The 18,964-nt window shown below is 39.3% G+C and overlaps 2 protein-coding genes across 2 annotated transcripts; both read left to right on the top strand.

The window, feature by feature from the left end:
- The first annotated feature begins 1,954 nt into the window (after window positions 1-1,954).
- LOC137030868 (extracellular superoxide dismutase [Cu-Zn]-like) lies at window positions 1,955-4,959 on the top strand. Its single transcript, XM_067401367.1, has 2 exons — window positions 1,955-2,036; window positions 4,281-4,959. The coding sequence occupies exons 1-2, from the start codon at window positions 2,034-2,036 to the stop codon at window positions 4,956-4,958; spliced, it is 681 nt and encodes a 226-aa protein (XP_067257468.1). The 5' UTR covers window positions 1,955-2,033; the 3' UTR covers window position 4,959.
- Window positions 4,960-12,483: 7,524 nt separating this feature from the next.
- Window positions 12,484-14,847, top strand: LOC137030867 (extracellular superoxide dismutase [Cu-Zn]-like). Its single transcript, XM_067401366.1, has 2 exons — window positions 12,484-12,575; window positions 14,084-14,847. Exon 2 carries the CDS (start codon window positions 14,099-14,101, stop codon window positions 14,759-14,761), a length of 663 nt encoding a protein of 220 aa, XP_067257467.1. The 5' UTR covers window positions 12,484-12,575; window positions 14,084-14,098; the 3' UTR covers window positions 14,762-14,847.
- Window positions 14,848-18,964: the final 4,117 nt, after the last annotated feature.

Raw genomic sequence — 18,964 nt, 5'->3', positions numbered from 1 at the left:
ACAGATATGAAGGGGGAGGAGAATTTATGCGTGCGTCATGTTTCTCAACGAGAAAGACTTCCGCAAAGGATGCACATCTGTATCCTCACTCATGACTCCTCGGAAGCTTCCTCACTCCTCGCCTCCTCATGGTGCAACAGAGTACCTCAGGGATGACGCATTTTTGTAGGCAAAACCCGGAAGCGAGTTAGCATTTTAGGACTTCTGGTTCCATCACCGTAAAGTCTATGGGTTTTTGTTAAATCGCCTGAAATAAGGTCTGTGATTAACAAAGCCTCTAAATATTTTCACGTTTTGAAAATAAAACACACCAGTTATAACCCGCTTATGATTTTTTAAACTTTTACTGCGTCTTAAAAACGTCGGTTGCTAACAAATTGCTAAAAGGGATTACGTCCTTTGACGGGGACATTAGACGTCAACATGACAAATAGGACATTTGGACATCATTTCTCATGAAAAAGTGGATAAGTTTTCATACACAGTGCAGATCATAATCATGTTTTTAAATAAAGTTGTTTTCTAAATACAGTTTGAGGACGCTTGGTGGAGGTGACGTTGATCCGCGACCATGGTGTGCTATAGTCCATTTATAGCCTACTGTTAGCTTTTTATATCTGGCGACTTTATTTAGGCTTCAAAATGTATAAATGTTGTGTTAACTTGTAAAGATTATCTTGATAGACAAAATGTGTAAGTGTCATAACCCTTTGTTAAACACAGAGCTTATTTTCTGCGATTTTCCAAAAGTTTATGGGAAAAATGCATAGGCTTTCAATCGAGGAAACCCGTGCGCCACTAACTTCCGGGTTGGCCTAACCTAACACATCATCCCTGAGGTACTCTATAAGAGAATTGAGATGTCCTTCAAGATGGCTTAGCTCGATTGATTTCCAAGTCATAGGATGGAGGACGGAGGAGCGAGGAAACGAGGGGGGATGTTGAGAAGCACCAATCACGTGCACTTGTGGTCTTGTGGACTTAAAATGGCTGCCACATGCACATCCGTTAAGTCCACAAGACCATAGGGTGTCCCATTTGTCATTTTGGGTTTCAGAAGGGTGCTCGCGAGCCCTTGCAAAGTCTGCAAGCTCCACAGAAGACTTCTACCTGACAGTCAAAGCAGCATTATGTCACAAAAGTGTAGACTCTGATGAAAATGGCAAGGAGTTAAGGTTCCATTTGGGGATAAAATTGTGCAGTATGTACCAAGCATAAATGAGAAAAAATATAATTCTTGTGCTGGAAACAAAACAAAAAAAAAATCTTTTTCAACACTTTGTGTGTGTGTGTGTGTCCTCCTGGGGAGTCCCAGGAGGCTACACAGATTATACTTTTATGTAGACATGTAATACCAAAGCTTAAAATAAACAGATTATTGAGGGCTTGAGTCTCTAGTTTAGTCAAATCATGGGCCATAATAAATCATAAATGTGCCATTAAAATTAAAGTGTTAAGGTGCAGTCTAGACTGTTACAAAAGCGGTCTCTGTTTCCATTCTGCAAAAGTATTTTGAGAAGATAATATGAAACAGGGCTAAATATCAGATTGCATAACTGTTACCACCTGATCAACATTATTCCTGCAAATATACTACAATGCTTTCTTGCTTAAGCATGTCAAACTGCATAGAAGCAATAAAAAAGAGATTCTAACACATGCTTTAAATGGAATTGCATTTACAGAGCATCAGATGTATACACTAACTATGAATTAATTTGTCACATTGAGTCACCAAATGAAGAGGAGAGGGATCTGAGTCTAGATTACACAGGAAAACAAATGGAACTAAATGAAATGCAGGTGAACTTAATTAGTGACTAATAGGCACACACTAGGAAACAAGGAAAGTTAACGTGGTTAATTAGTTCCACATGAGTTCCCAGAAGAGCAGCCAATCAATTATAAAACGTTTAATTGCAAGGGAACATTCTTTTAAACCCAGTTCAGGACTGCACACAGATTCAGCTTTGCAGTAATCTTGTGATTGCAATTGTCACACGGACACGGTTTAAAGAAAACATTTCAGTTATATGGTAATGTATTTTTGTTTGTTTTGGCATGTTTTTATTTTTTATTTTTATTATTATTGATGCAAAAATTGATTTGATGTTCATTAATCAGCAATGGCTTTTGGAATAGTCCTTTTTGAGTAGCAAACAATAGTAGATAAGAAGTCCAAGAACAACATTTTGCTGTCATGATTTACTACTAAAGTTAAATATTAAACTAAAGTTAAAGTTATATATAATATACCTACAGTGGGTACGGGAAGTATTCAGACCCCCTTAAATTTTTCACAGAAAAAACACAGAATTGTTGACATCTTTGCAGATTTATTAAAAAGGAAAAACTGAAATATCACATGGTCCTAAGCATTCAGACCCTTTGCTGTGACACCCATATATTTAACTTCGGTGCTGTCCATTTCTTCTTGATCATCCTTGAGATGGTTCTACACCTTCATTTGAGTCCAGCTGTGTTTGCTTCTACTGATTGGACTTGATAAGGAAAGCCACACACCTGTCTATATAAGACTTTACAGCTTACAGTGCATGTCAGAGCAAATGAGAAACAAGAGGTCAAAGGAACTGCCTGAAGAGCTCAGAGACAGAATTGTGGCAAGGCACAGATCTGGCCAAGGTTACAAAAAAAATTCCTGCTGCACTTAAGGTTCCTAAGAGCACAGTGGCTTCCATAATCCTTAAATGGAAGATGTTTGGGATGACCAGAACCCTTCCTAGAGCTGACTGTCTGGCCAAACTGAGCTATCGAGGGAGAAGAGCCTTGGTGAGAGAGGTAAAGAAGAACCCAAAGATCACTGTGGCTGAGCTCCAGAGATGCAGTCGGGAGATGGGAGAAAGTTTATAGAAAGTCAACCATCACTGCAGCCCTCCACCAGTCGGGGCTTTATGGCAGAGTGGCCCGACGGAAGCCTCTCCTCAGTGCAAGACATATGAAAGCCCGCATGGAGTTTGCCAAGATGGTGAGAAATAAGATTCTCTGGTCTAATGAGACCAAGATAGAACTTTTTGGCCTTAATTCTAAGCGGTATGTGTGGAGAAAACCAGGCACTGCTCATCACCTGTCAAATACAGTGAAGCATGGTGGTGGCAGCATCATGCTGTGGGGGTGTTTTTCAGCTGCAGGGACCGAACGACTGGTTGCAATCGAGGGAAAGATGAATGCGGCCAAGTACAGGGATATCCTGGATGAAAACCTTCTCCAGAGTGCTCAGGACCTCAGACTGGGCCAAAGGTTTACGTTCCAACAAGACAATGACCCTAAGCACACAGCTAAAATAACGGAGTGTCCTCACAACTCTGTGACTGTTCTTGAATGGCCCAGCCAGAGCCCTGACTTAAACCCAATTGAGCATCTCTGGAGAGACCTAAAAATGGCTGTCCACCAGCGTTTACCATCCAACCTGACAGAACTGGAGAGGATCTGCAAGGAGGAATGGCAGAGGATCCCCAAATCCAGGTGTGAAAAACTTGTTGCATCTTTCCCAAAAAGACTCATGGCTGTATTAGATCAAAAGGGTTCTTCTACTAAATACTGAGCAAAGGGTCTGAATACTTAGGACCATGTGATATTTCATTTTTAATAAATCTGCAAAAATGTCAACAATTCTGTCAATATGGGGTGCTGTGTGTACATTGAGGGGGGGGGGGGATTAAATGATTTTAGCAAATGGCTGCAATATAACAAAGAGTGAGAAATTTAAGGGGGTCTTAATGTTATAATATCTGCAGCCTACTACATCGCAGTCTTTCAAGATTTGAAATACATTAGGTAACGCTTTAGAATGGGGGAACAAATTCACTATTGACTTGCCTCAAGCTCCTAATTTACTGCTTAATAATAGTTTGTAAGGTAGTTGTATTGTTATTGGAAAGGATTAAGGGATGTAGAATAGTCATGCAGAAGTTCCTTTAGAAACATTAATGTGCTTTAAAAGTACGAATAAGCAGCCAATATGCAAGCTAATAAGCAACTACATAAAAGTGAGAATTGATCCCCATACTCATACCCATATTGATCCCCAAGTGTTACTGTACACAAGTGCGCATTCAATACTACTTTTTCACAAGGGTACATGGCAAATTTTAAAATAGCTTCCTTTTTCTTTTTCTTTGCAAACTAATCTGGTTGTACTATTTTTATCTAATGCAATTTCCACTCCCAAAGCTCCCTGAAACAAAGCCTTGAACTTTTATTCTATCAAATACTACAATCTTAAAATAACATGATTTCTCTGAATCCATTGTTGATTGTAGGCTTTAAAGATGAACATGGAGAAAATCATCCTACAACTCCCTCTAATATTGCTGGTGCTGCATATACAAGGAGGACAGTTCTCTGACAATCCAGTTCTTTTGATTGCTGAAGCTCCACAGCCGGAAGTCGTGGACTTCAACAACACAATCTATGCCACTTGTGAAGTAACTCCCGTGCACAACTTGCCACCTAGCCAGCCAGAGATCTTTGGGCAAGTCCTCTTCAAGCAGCTCTTCCCCAATGGAACTTTAGAAGTGAAAATCAACCTCCGCGGTTTGCCTGCCAACGATAGTCAAGTGCGTGCCATGCACATCCATGAGTATGGAGACCTCAGTCAAGGCTGCGTCACTGTTGGATCTCATTATAATCCGCATCATGTTGACCACCCTGGTCATCCTGGAGATCTGGGCAACTTTGCTTCCAAACAAGGAGTTATAAGGCAGTTCCTGAAGCTCCCAGAGGCCAAGCTCTTTGGGGCTCACTCCATACTGGGACGTTCGGTGGTGGTTCATGAGAAGGAGGATGATCTGGGAATGGGGTCAGATGAGGAGAGTAAACGCAGTGGGAATGCTGGAAAGAGAATTGCTGTCTGTGTGATAGGCATTACTACTCCAAGTCTGTGGCAGAAAACCAAACCCGGGCAAGATGTGGAGGAGGGAACCGGGAGTCAAAGATGAGAATCGGATGTGGTGGAAGGGCAAATACAAATTGGATAATTTACCTTGTGTATATTCTCTGGTGTCCTACAATAAAGTAATATTTGAAATGACCCTGAAATTGCCTAGATTTATTGCCACTACAAACACTGATTCAAATGTCTTTCAATGCTTTTCAATGATTTCCTGGCATCCAGGAATTCATATCTTTGTTTTGGTCATTTCAGAGACATTTTGGCCATGCCAGCAGGGCCTCAGATTGGTTATTTGGGGCCCCAGTGGAGGTTGCCTTGGGCCCCCTTAATCACATTCTGGGGTGGGGGTTATGGGTCCCCCTAGGTTCAAATCATGGGGTGCCCCTAAAATTGTCACCACCTTTCAACCCTGCATGCCAGCATCTAATAGTAAATACACTTAAATAAAGGTACTAAAAGGGGATATTAACCGCAGTGACAGAACAATTTGCTTCCCTAAAGAACCACTTAAGTATGAACAATTTTAATCTAAAGAACCTTTTTCCACTTAATCCGAGTTCAGACTGCACTATTTTCAAAATAATCAGGTCACTGTTCTTTTCAGACTGCATGACTATCTTGGCCAGCATTCAGTCGCTGCTGTGTTCACCCTGCACAATGGATCGGCGTCAGAAGGTTTCACACTGCATGACTTTACAATGGGAAGAATCGCCGACAACTCTGTCTGGCACGCAAACAATGTTTCACAACCAAACACACACAAGATGTGACAAGGAAACAACGCAATATCATGCATGCAAGACCGGAGTTCTCACATGAGACTGGGATTATTAAAAATGGTAGCCCTCAAGAAACTTGCAATACAAATTGCCTGTGCGCTGATTTGCAGCGAGAAAAAGAAAAAAAAAAAGAATATGGAGGAGGAAATGGTTGGGGAAACATGAGGAACGAGAGTGGTCTATAACTCCTCCCCGATTCTCTCAGATCGCGTCTTTGCTCATTCATACTGCGTTATTGTCACTCGTGTGAACGAGCACCAAATTGTTCCGTTTATTCAAAGTGAATCACATTTGAGGGCCTAAACGTGCTCAAACTCATGAAACTTTGCACATGTGGCAGAAGTGGTGAAAATGTATCTGTTACGGGTTGCAGAATTAGGCGTGGCAAAATGGCTCAATAGCGCCACCTAAGGAAGTGACCCTTGCGCTACATTTCATAGATTTTGAAATTTGGTACACACATTAACAGCAACAATACCTACAAAAAATCTCTTGGAGCAAAATCTGAAACTGAACAGGAAGTCATATTTTGAATTAACTTGCCATTTTTTGCCATTTCCAGACATACTATAACAAAGTCCTCCTAGAGCTTTAATTAGATCAACATATTTGGTCCTTCTAATCTAAAGGCCTTTGCGACGTTACATTGCAAAAATTTAGATTTTGCAATGTGTCTGTGACGGCTTGACAAAGTTCAATGTTTCACCATGAAACAGGAAGTTGTTGTAACTCAGGCAAACAATGTCCGATTTGCCCCAAACTTCACATGTTTTATTAGAGTCCTGACCTGAAGACATCTTCATGACAATATTCAGTTACAGTCATAGCACCACCTGCGGGCAACAGGAAATTACATGTTTTATACTGTGATTAACTCCTCATAGAGATTTAACCAGATCAACATCAAATGTTATCAGTCTAATCTTAAGACCTTAGCGATGATAAATATCAAAGATCTTGAGTTTTTGTTGAAGGGCGTGTCTGTGGCGGCCTGACAAACCATGCGTTCCAATGTCCATACTATCCAGCCTAAATAGTATGTGAGATTAAAATAAGTGTGTCCCAAAGCATAGTATGTTGAAAAGAGTATGCCAAAAGTCCCCGGATGGTCTACTATTTCCGGTAGATTTTCGAAGTGTGGATCCGTGCACACTATAGAGGCTAATATTGCCCACAACCCATTGCGCATTGGACGAGGACTCAGTTCAGAACTGCAAACAGTACAAAACACGAGTAAAAAGTGTTAAAAAACTACAAAACATGGTAGATATATGCAATCGATGCTGAGAGATTTGAGTGACTAATAATCAGTTTAACCTGATAGAAAATATATATTTAATGTTACCCGTGTTATTTTTCATCTGCAAATACCAATGTGGACTTTTATAAAGATCCGAATGGCCATTAACTTTTAAATGCATCATTATGCATTAATATGAGGACAGTTCTCCACACGAAAGACCCGCGACTGCAGATCAACGTGCTGCATTTCACTCCGATACGGTAGGAAATTAGCTAAATGAAATGTGGAGGATGTAAGATGATTGACAGGCCAGTTTACGGTGACAGGATGCGACAGAGAGAAAAGACGCGATTGTATGATGTGTTAGTATGTCCCAAAGCTTGTCTACTCTTTTACTACACACTCAGAAGTAAGTACATTTTGTTCACAGAAAGAGTACATACTTTTAGGGCGTAGTATAAGTAGGCGAATTGGAACGCAGCAATAGTTTGATGTTTCGACATAAAAGAGGAAGCTGTTGTAACTCAGGCATACAATGTCTGATCTGCCCCAAACTTCACATGTGTGATAAGAGTCCTGGCCTAAAGACATCTATATGACAATATTCAGTTAGTCATAGCGACACCTGCTGGCAACAGGAAATGGCATGCTTTACACTGTAATTCACCAACAGAAACACATTTTCAATATGCCATGAGGTACCAAACATGTTAGAAACACGTTAAATCATGCAACACTTGGCTAAGTGCTAATGTATGAGATTAATGCCACGAAACAGGAAGTTGTTTTAACTCAGGCATACAATGTCCGATCTGCTCCAAACCTCACACGTTTGATAATATTTCTGGCCTGAACATATCTATATCGCAATATTCAGTTACGGTCAAAGCGCCACCTGTTGGCAGCAGGAAGTGTGGCACTTTGAAATGACTTTGGCCATATTTCTCCTGTATTTACTCGCTTACATGCATGTCGCCCACTATTCACTGTTGCTTTAATTGGTTGCTGCGTTTCTCCCCTTTGCTATTGTTTTCTTCCTGTTTTCCCGCTCTCCGTTATCTGTTTGCCGGTTCTGCGATTGGTCAGTTAACATGTCCATCATGAAGAATGTCATCGAGAAACAACCAATCATCAACTGTGCAAGATATAAGAAAACTTGGGGAACGGAGGAGCTTGGAGTGTATTTTGTGGCTGTGCCATTAGTTGTTTGATGCTGCTGATTTGGTGGTGGTTCACTTAATTGTTCCAGAGAACATCTTACCTGATCTGTACTTCACCAGCCAGGAGAGTAGAGAAAATGAAAGTATGTCACGTGACTTAAATCTTACACACATGTAGAACCGCAGAACTTCCTCTGTTAGACACACTAGGGAAGAAGCATGTGCCACTCTGTGTAAGTTTGTTTTAGTCATTGATGCTTTAGTAATGGCGTGTAAAACGCTGTTTTTTTTTTTTTTTTTTTTGTCAGTTTAGGGGGTGGGAATTAGGATGTTTTTGTTTTATTTTTTGTTTAGCACTGCTCAGTTTCTTTCTGTCTGTGGCTTATTTCAATTATCTTTTTCTTTTTGCTTAGTTGTAAATAAGTTTGTCTTTGTGTTTTCATTTGTGTAAATTATATTTCGGTCTTGTAAATAAAGCAAACCACCTGCTTGCAGTTATCTCTGTTGTCCTTGTGTCATTCCCCCACAGTACTCCCCAGAGACCAATTGTGGGAGTGTGCTTAAATTCTATTATGTGCACCTTCCTCATACCTCTATGCCATCAGGGGATGTAACATAATTTGGGGGCTCATCTGGGATATTTTCTCAGTAGGCTACTGGGGAAGTTCCAGTAGTTAGCATAACTCTTTGTTTTGCTCTGGGGTCTCTGTTTCCATTCTGCAAAAGTATTTTGAGAAGATGATTTGAAACAGGGCCAAATATCACATTGCATAACTGTTACCACCTGATCAACATTATTCCTGCAAATAAACTACAATGCTTTCTTGTTTAAGCATGTCAAACTGCATAAAAAAAGAGATTCTAACACATGCTTTAAGTGGAATTGCATTTACAGAGCATCTAAAATCAGATTCATGTATAGGCAAGGCAAGGCAAGGCAATTTTATTTGTATAACACATTTCATACTCAATGGTAATTCAAAGTGCTTTACATAAAGAAGAAGAAGAAGAAGAATAAAAATAGAACATAAGGAATAGAAATAACAGTAAAAACAGATAATTTTGCTATTTGGATTTAAAATGCATTAAAAGTCAGAATCATGATGATACATAAAAGATATAAAAATACATTCAAAATGAAATAAGAACAGGAAAAGAATTTAAAGAATAAAAAGATAATACGTATAAAATAAAGTGCAAACAGTTCGGACATAGCACAGTGCTCAATCAGCAAATGCATAGGTAAAAAGATGTGTTTTGAGTCTGGATTTGAATGTGGCTACTGTTGGAGCACACCTGATCTCTTCTGGAAGCTGGTTCCAGCTGCGGCTGGCGTAACAGCTAAAAGCAGACTCTCCCTGCTTTGAGTGAGCCCTTGGTATTTTTAAGTGAGTTGATCCTGATGATCTGAGTGATCTGTTAGGTTTATATTCTATGAGCATATCTGCAATGTATTGAGGTCCTAGGCCATTGAGTGATTTATAAACAAGCAACAGTACTTTAAAATCAATTCTAAATGCAACTGGAAGCCAGTGCAAGGACCTGAGGACTGGTGTGATGTGTTCATGTTTTCGGTTTCTGCTCAGAATCCTGGCAGCAGCATTCTGTACGAGCTGCAGCTGTCTTATGGTCTTTTTGGGAAGACCAGTGAGGAGCCCATTACAATAATCCACCCTGCTGGTGATGAAAGCATGAACAAGTTTCTCTAAGTCTTGACTGGAGACAAAGCATCTAATTCTTGCAATATTTTTGAGATTATAATATGCTGATTTAGTTATTGCCTTTTCATGGCTACTGAAACTCAGGTCTGACTCCAAAATCACACCAAGATTCCTGACTTGATTTTTAGTTGTTTGACCCCTAGAGTGAAGGTACATGTTCACTTTGAGAACTTCATCTTTGTTTCCAAACACAATGACTTCAGTTTTGTCTTTGTTTAACTGAAGGAAGTTTAGGCACATCCAATTTTTAATTTCATCAATGCATTGACACAGGGAGTCAATGGGGCAGTAGTCGTTGGGTGATAGGGCTAAGTAAATCTGGGTGTCATCTGCATAGCTGTGATATGCAATTTGGTTCTTTCTCATTATTTGGCTCAGTGGAAGCATATATAGGTTGAACAGGAGGGGTGCAAGTATTGAACCTTGAGGGACTCCGCATGTCATGGATGTCCACTCAGACTTATGGTCACCGATACTCACATAATAACCTCTCCCTTCTAAGTATGACCTGAACCATTTAATGACCATCCCAGGAAGCCCAACCCAGTTTTCGAGCCTGTCAAGAAGAATGTTGTGATCGACAGTGTCAAACGCAGCACTGAGGTCAAGTAGAACCAGCACTGATAATTTACCTGTATCTGTGTTTAGGCGAATATCATTTATTATCTTTATGAGTGCTGTTTCTGTGCTGTGATGTGGTCGGAAACCAGATTGAAAGTTATCAAAGCATCCATTCAAGCTTAAGAACTTGTTCAGCTGATTGAAAACAACTTTTTCAATGATCTTGCCTATGAAAGGAAGATTTGAGATTGGCCTGTAGTTGCTCAATATGGTGTTATCCAGATTGCTCTTTTTCAGGAGGGGCTTAACAACTGCAGTTTTCAGGGATTTTGGAAAATTCCCAGAGAGAAGTGAGGCATTTACCACTTCTAGGAGATCTGCTTCTAAACAGTTTAACACTCTTTTGAAAAAAGATGTGGGAAGTGTGTCAAGGGCGCAGGTTGATGTTTTAAGGTGCTGTACTGTTTCTTCCAAAATTTTACCATCAATTGCTTCGAAATCAGACATAACAGCTACTTTCTGAGGTTGTGATCTGATCTGTTTTAACCCAGTGCAGCTCAAGGATGTGCTGATCGCCTTTCTGATATTATTAATTTTCTCAGAGAAGAAGGAAGCAAACTCACTACATTTGCTGTCTGAGAGCATTTCACTGGGAATCTGACTTGGGGGGTTTGTTAGTCTCTCTACTGTAGCAAAAAGAGTGCAGGTGTTGTTTAAGTTTCTTTTTATAATATTTGAGAAGAAGGTCTGTCTAGCTTTGCCTAATTCCACATTGAAAGCATGAAGAATATCTTTATAGATGTTATAATGGATTTCAAGTTTTGTCTTTCGCCACATGCACTCAGCTTTTCTGCATTGTATTTTCATATTTTGCACTGCTGTTGAGTTTCTCCATGGTGCTTTTTGTCTGCCACTTTTCTTCCTGACTTTTACAGGAGCAATGTTATCAATAACATTCTGTACTTTTGAGTTAAAAGAATCAAGGAGAAAATCAACAGAGTCTGCAGATATGCTTGCTGTTAAAGATATAGCCTTCATAAACAGTGCACTAGTGTTCTCATTTAAGCATCGCTTTTTGACCGAGACAGATCTAGCTTCAACAGTCGGACAGATCAATATTTCAAAGAAAATACAGAAATGATCAGATAGCGCTACATCCTTAATGACAATGGATGAAATGTTTAGACCCTTACTGATAATTAAATCTAGAGTGTGTCCACGATTGTGTGTAGGTCCATGTGCATGCTGAGTCAGATCAAAAGTATTCAAAACAGTTATGATTTCTTTTGCTATATTGGATTCTGCATTTTCTATGTGGATGTTAAAGTCCCCAGTAATAGCAAAACAGTCAAACTCTGAGGAAATTGCTGATAACAGTTCTGTAAAGTCCTCCACAAAGGCTGGAGAGTATTTTGGAGGCCTGTAGATAACTATAAGTAGAATGCGAGGAGCACCTTTTAATACAATACCCAAGTATTCGAAAGACAAGTAATCACCAAATGACACTTGCTTGCATTGATAGACATCTTAAAATAGAGCAGCTACACCTCCAACTCTCCTAACAGCTCTGCAGACACTCATAAAAGTAAAGTTAGGAGGGGCTGTTTCATTCAGCATTGTTTTTACCATAAACTGTTGGGGATAAACAGTTTAGGACCCTTGAAACCAGATATGTTGAATAAAGACCCGGAGTCAAAGTTTAAAAAAATTATAAATTGAAGAAAAATGTAATGAAGAATAGTTTGCAGTTTCATCAGTATACACTAACTGTGTCACATTGAGTCACCAAATGAAGAGGAGAGGGATCTACAGCACTACTTTTAATAAACACAAACCAATGAAGATAATCCACACAAGAGAAAATAATATACACTGAACACGTAACAGAGATGCAATACAAGACAATGAACTGAACGGACTGAGTCTAGATTACACAGGCAAACAAATAGAACTAAATGAAATGCAGGTGAACTTAATTAGTGACTAATAGGCACACACTAGGAAACAAGGAAAGTTAACATGGTTAATTAGTTCCACATGAGTTACCAGAAGAGCAGCCAATCAATTATAAAACGTTTAATTGCAAGGGAACATTCTTTTAAACCCAGTTCAGGACTGCACACAGAGTCAGCTTTGCAGTAATCTTGTGATTGCAATTGTCACATGGACACAGTTTAAAGAAAACATTTCAGTTATACGGTAATGTATTTTTGTTTGTTTTGGCATGTTTTTGTTTTTTTTATTGGTGTAAAAATTGGTTTGATGTTCATTATTCAGCAATGGCTTTTGGAATGATGTTTTTTTTTTTTTTTTTCTCCTTCGTTTTGGGTAGCAAACAATACCAGACAAGAAATCAAAGAACAACAATCTGCTGTTATGATTTAGTACAACTAGTCATTTTAAACCCATTTTATTTTCTTTACTCTTGTGAAAGAGGTACACTATGCTATTAAATAAAGTGTACATACAGTATTAAGGAAATACTTTAAAAGAATATACTTGAGTGCAAGAATTTAGTGTTTTCAGAAAAATGCATATTTATTGCAATTGAGTGAGACCGTATTATAGTTTAACCGTATATTAAATGCAGTTAGCTGAAATTGTCATTTGACTCCCTTAAGTTCTTTACCCAATTAAGCATCTTTATGTAACTTCATAATTACTTGTATTGTCTTTGAAAAATGGCTAAAGTGTACTGCTGAATGTATTGACATTTACTGTGCATTTATGGTAACCTAAATTGTACTTTAATTTAATTTCTGTTGCAACTTTTAATGTAATTTTAAAAATGTAATGATAAAGTTGCAATTTAGTACATTTAAATGTTAACTTTTATTGTTTCAATTAGGGTATTTAAATAGCTTTTATCAATGTACCCTAGAAAACCCAACAATGGCACTGACATGTCAGTATGAGTTGCTTTCAGTTTAAATGGCTCAAACATGCATTTTAGTCTAGGACTAGCTTAAGCCTTGTCTGTGAAAGCAGGGGTTAGTTTGACTCCTACAAAGTGTACTTGACTCGTATGTTAAGAAACATGCTTATGAAATGTACTGTATGTATACTAAGTGCTTTTTCCCCTGGTTTCGCAGACAAGGCTTAAGCTAGTCCTACACTAAAATGCATGTTTGAGCTGTTTTTAACAAAGCAACTTGCACTGACATGCCATTAAAATAAGTCGATGCCATTGTTTTGTCTCAAGATGCACACCAGTTATGTTTGATTTCTGGTGTACTTTTATAAAAGCTACTTGGATATCCTAATTTAGGTTTAGGCTAAGCCCTGTCTGTGAAACCGGGCCTTTATTTTGTTAATGTTATAATATCTGCAATGTACTGGAAAAGGATTAAGGGACGTAGAATAGTCATGCAGAATTTCCTTTAGAAGCCTTAATGTGCTTTAGAAGTACTAATAAACTGCCAATATGCAAGCTAATAAGCAACTATGTAAAGTGAGAATTGATCCCCATACTAAAGTGTTACTGTACACTACAAGTGCACATTCAATACAATTGAGCACTACTCTTTCACGAGGGTACATGGCAAATTAAATTATTATTTTTTTCCTTTGCAAACTAATCTGGTTGTACTATTTTTATCTAATGCAATTTCCACGCTCAAAGCGCCCTGAAACAAAGCTTTGAACTTTATTCAATCAAATACTATCTTAAAATAACCTGATTTCTCTAAATCCATTCTTGATTGTAGGATTTAAAGATCAACATGGAGAAAATCATCCTACAATTCCCTCTAATATTGCTGGTGCTGCATATACAAGGAGGACAGTTCTCTGACAATCCAGTTCTTTTGATTGCCGAAGCCCCACAGCCGGAAGTCGTGGACTTCAACAACACAATCTATGCCACTTGTGAAGTAACTCCCGTGCACAACTTGCCACCTAGCCAGCCAGAGATCTTTGGGCAAGTCCTCTTCAAGCAGCTCTTCCCCAATGGAACTTTAGAAGTGAAAATCAACCTCCGCGGTTTGCCTGCCAACGATAGTCAAGTGCGTGCCATGCACATCCATGAGTATGGAGACCTCAGTCAAGGCTACGTCACTGTTGGTTCTCATTATAATCCACATGATGTTGACCACCCTGGTCATCCTGGAGATCTGGGCAACTTTGCTTCCAAACAAGGAGTTATAAGGCAGTTCCTGAAGCTCCCAGAGGCCAAGCTCTTTGGGGCTCACTCCATACTGGGACGTTCGGTGGTGGTTCATGAGAAGGAGGATGATCTGGGAATGGGGTCAGATGAGGAGAGTAAACACTGTGGGAATGCTGGAAAGGGAATTGCTGTCTGTGTGATTGGCATTACTACTCCAAGTCTGTGGCAGAAAACTGAACCTGGGCAAGATGTGGAGGAGGGAACCGGGAGTCAAAGATGAGTCTGATGTGGTGGAAGGGCAGATGCAAATTGGGTAATGATGTACCTTGTGTATATTATTTGTTGGTGTCCTACAATAAAGTAATATTTGACGTTACCCTGAAATTGCCTAGATTTATTGCCATTATAAACACTGATTCAATTGTCTTTCAATGCTTTTCAATGATTTCCTGGCATCCAGGAATTCATATCTTTGTTTTGGTCATTTCAGAGACATTTTGGCCATGCCAGCAGGGCCTCAGATTGGTTATTTGGGGCCCCAGTGGAGGTTGCCTTGGGCCCCCTTAATCACATTCAGGGGTGGGGGTTATGGGTCCCCCTAGGTTCAAATCATGGGGTGCCCCTAAAATTGTCACCACCTTTCAACCATGCATGCCAGCATCTAATAGTAAATGCACTTAAATAAAGGTACTAAAAAGGGGATATTAACCGCAGTGACAGAACAATTTGCTTCCCTAAAGAACCACTTAAGTATGAACAATTTTAATCTAAAGAACCTTTTTCCACTTAATCCGAGTTCAGACTGCACGATTTTCAAAATAATCAGGTCACTGTTCTCTTCAGACTGCATGACTATCTTGGCCAGCATTCAGTCGCTGCGGTGTTCACACTGCACGATGGATCGGCGTCAGAAGGTTTCACACTGCATGACTTTACAATAGGAAGAATCGCCGACAACTCTGTCTGGCACGCAAACAATGTTGTCACATATTGCGTGTGTTTGGTTGTGAAAGGAAACCATACGCAATATCACACATGCAAGACCGGAGTTCTCATGTGAGACTGGGATTATTAAAAATGGTAGCCCTCAAGAAGCTTGCAATACAAATTGCCTGTGCGCTGATTTGCAGCGAGAAAAAGAAAAATATGGAGGAAATGGTTGGGAAACCGCGAAGAACAAGGATTGTGTGTTCTGCAACAAGAGTGGTCTATAACCCCTCCCCGAACTCCCCGCTGCTCTGTATCTTGCTCTCTCATTGGCTGTCAGTCATCGCCGATGTGGTTTTCAGTCGGAAAACTTTTCACGCAGGATTTTGAATCACCGACCGGTCCAGATAGCATGCCACATATCTCACAGGCATCTGCGACTCGATTCTCTCAGATCGCGTCTTTGCTCATTCATACTGCGTTATTGTCACTCGTGTGAACGAGCACCGAATTGTTCCGTTTATTCAAAGTGAATCACATTTGAGGGCCTAAACGTGCTCAAACTCATGAAACTTTGCACATGTGGCATAAGTGGTGAAAATTTATCTGTTATGGGTTGCAGAATTAGGCGTGGCAAAATGGCTCAATAGCGCCACCTAATGAAGTGACCCTTGCGCTACATTTCATAGATTTTGAAATTCGGTACACACATTAACAGCAACAATACCTACAAAAAATCTCTTGGAGCAAAATCTGAAACTGATCAGGAAGTCATATTTTGAATTAACTTTTTGCCATTTCCAGACATACTTTAACAAAGTACTCCTAGAGCTTTAATTAGATCAACATATTTGGTCCTTCTAATCTAAAGGCCTTTGCGACGTTACATTGCAAAAATTTAGATTTTGCAATGTGTCTGTGACGGCTTGACAAAGTTCAATGTTTCACCATGAAACAGGAAGTTGTTGTAACTCAGGCAAACAATGTCTGATCTGCCCCAAACTTCACATGTTTTATTAGAGTCCTGACCTGAAGACATCTTCATGACAATATTCAGTTACAGTCATAGCACCACCTGCGGGCAACAGGAAATTACATGTTTTATACTGTGATTAACTCCTCATAGAGATTTAACCAGATCAACATCAAATGTTATCAGTCTAATCTTAAGACCTTAGCGATGATAAATATCAAAGATCTTGAGTTTTTGTTGAAGGGCGTGTCCGTGGCGGCCTGACAAAGTCTGATGTTTCGACATAAAAGAGGAAGCTGTTGTAACTCAGGCATACAATGTCTGATCTGCCCCAAACTTCACATGTGTGATAAGAGTCCTGGCCTAAAGACATCTATATGACAATATTCAGTTAGTCATAGCGCCACCTGCTGGCAACAGGAAATGGCATGCTTTACACTGTAATTCACCAACAGAAACACATTTTCAATATGCCATGAAGTACCAAACATGTTAGAAACACGTTAAATCATGCAACACTTGGATAATTGCTAATGTATGAGATTAATGCCACGAAACAGGAAGTTGTTGTAACTCAGGCATACAATGTCCGATCTGCTCCAAACCTCACACGTTTGATAATATTTCTGGCCTGAACATATCTATATCGCAATATTCAGTTACGGTCAAAGCGCCACCTGTTGGCAGCAGGAAGTGTGGCACTTTGAAATGACTTTGGCCATATTTCTCCTGTATTTACTCGCTTACATGCATGTCGCCCACTATTCACTGTTGCTTTAATTGGTTGCTGCGTTTCTCCCCTTTGCTATTGTTTTCTTCCTGTTTTCCCGCTCTCCGTTATCTGTTTGCCGGTTCTGCGATTGGTCAGTTAACATGTCCATCATGAAGAATGTCATCGAGAAACAACCAATCATCAACTGTGCAAGATATAAGAAAACTTGGGGAACGGAGGAGCTTGGAGTGTATTTTGTGGCTGTGCCATTAGTTGTTTGATGCTGCTGATTTGGTGGTGGTTCACTTAATTGTTCCAGAGAACATCTTACCTGATCTGTACTTCACCAGCCAGGAGAGTAGAGAAAAGGAAAGTATGTCACGTGACTTAAATCTTACACACATGTAGAACCGCAGAACTTCCTCTGTTAGACACACTAGGGAAGAAGCATGTGCCACTCTGTGTAAGTTTGTTTTAGTCATTGATGCTTTAGTAATGGCGTGTAAAACGCTGATTTTTTTTTTTTTTTTTTTTTGTCAGTTTAGGGGTGGGAATTAGGATGTTTTGGTTTTATTTTTTGTTTAGCACTGCTCAGTTTCTTTCTGTCTGTGGCTTATTTCAATTATCTTTTTCTTTTTGCTTAGTTGTAAATAAGTTTGTCTTTGTGTTTTCATTTGTGTAAATTATATTTCGGTCTTGTAAATAAAGCAAACCACCTGCTTGCAGTTATCTCTGTTGTCCTTGTGTCATTCCCCCACAGTACTCCCCAAAGACCAATTGTGGGAGTGTGCTTAAATTCTATTATGTGCATCTTCCTCATACTTCTATGCCATCAGGGGATGTAACATAATTTGGGGGCTCATCTGGGATATTTTCTCAGTAGGCTACTGGGGAAGTTCCAGTAGTTAGCATAACTCTTTGTTTTGCTCTGGGGTCTCTGTTTCCATTCTGCAAAAGTATTTTGAGAAGATGATCTGAAACAGGGCCAAATATCACATTGCATAACTGTTACCACCTGATCAACATTATTCCTGCAAATATACTACAATGCTTTCTTGTTTAAGCATGTCAAACTGCATAAAAAAAAGAGATTCTAACACATGCTTTAAGTGGAATTGCATTTACAGAGCATCTAAAATCAGATTCATGTATAGGCAAGGCAAGGCAATTTTATTTGTATAACACATTTCATACACAATGGTAATTCAAAGTGCTTTACATAAAGAAGAAGAAGAAGAACAATAAAAATAGAACATAAGGAATAGAAATAACAGTAAAAACAGATAATTTTGCTATTTGGATTTAAAATGCATTAAAAGTCAGAATCATGATGATACATAAAAGATATAAAAATACATTAAAAATGAAATAAAAACAGGAAAAGAATTTAAAGAATAAAAAGATAATACGTATAAAATAAAGTGCAAACAGTTCGGACATAGCACAGTGCTCAATCAGCAAATGCATAGGTAAAAAGATGTGTTTTGAGTCTGGATTTGAATGTGGCTACTGTTGGAGCACACCTGATCTCTTCTGGAAGCTGGTTCCAGCTGCGGCTGGCGTAACAGCTAAAAGCAGACTCTCCCTGCTTTGAGTGAGCCCTTGGTATTTTTAAGTGAGTTGATCCTGATGATCTGAGTGATCTGTTAGGTTTATATTCTATGAGCATATCTGCAATGTATTGAGGTCCTAGGCCATTGAGTGATTTATAAACAAGCAACAGTACTTTAAAATCAATTCTAAATGCAACTGGAAGCCAGTGCAAGGACCTGAGGACTGGTGTGATGTGTTCATGTTTTCGGTTTCTGCTCAGAATCCTGGCAGCAGCATTCTGTACGAGCTGCAGCTGTCTTATGGTCTTTTTGGGAAGA

This window comes from Chanodichthys erythropterus, chromosome 11, assembly GCF_024489055.1.
Source record: "Chanodichthys erythropterus isolate Z2021 chromosome 11, ASM2448905v1, whole genome shotgun sequence".
NCBI lineage: Eukaryota > Metazoa > Chordata > Actinopteri > Cypriniformes > Xenocyprididae > Chanodichthys > Chanodichthys erythropterus.
Note: the sequence above shows the minus strand (reverse complement) of the source record. Positions and strands in the feature narration are given on the sequence as shown.

Coding starts and splice junctions, on each gene's coding strand:
- LOC137030867 (XM_067401366.1), top strand. CDS start 14,099: ATGGAGAAAATCATCCTACAATTCCCTCTAATATTGCTGGTGCTGCAT.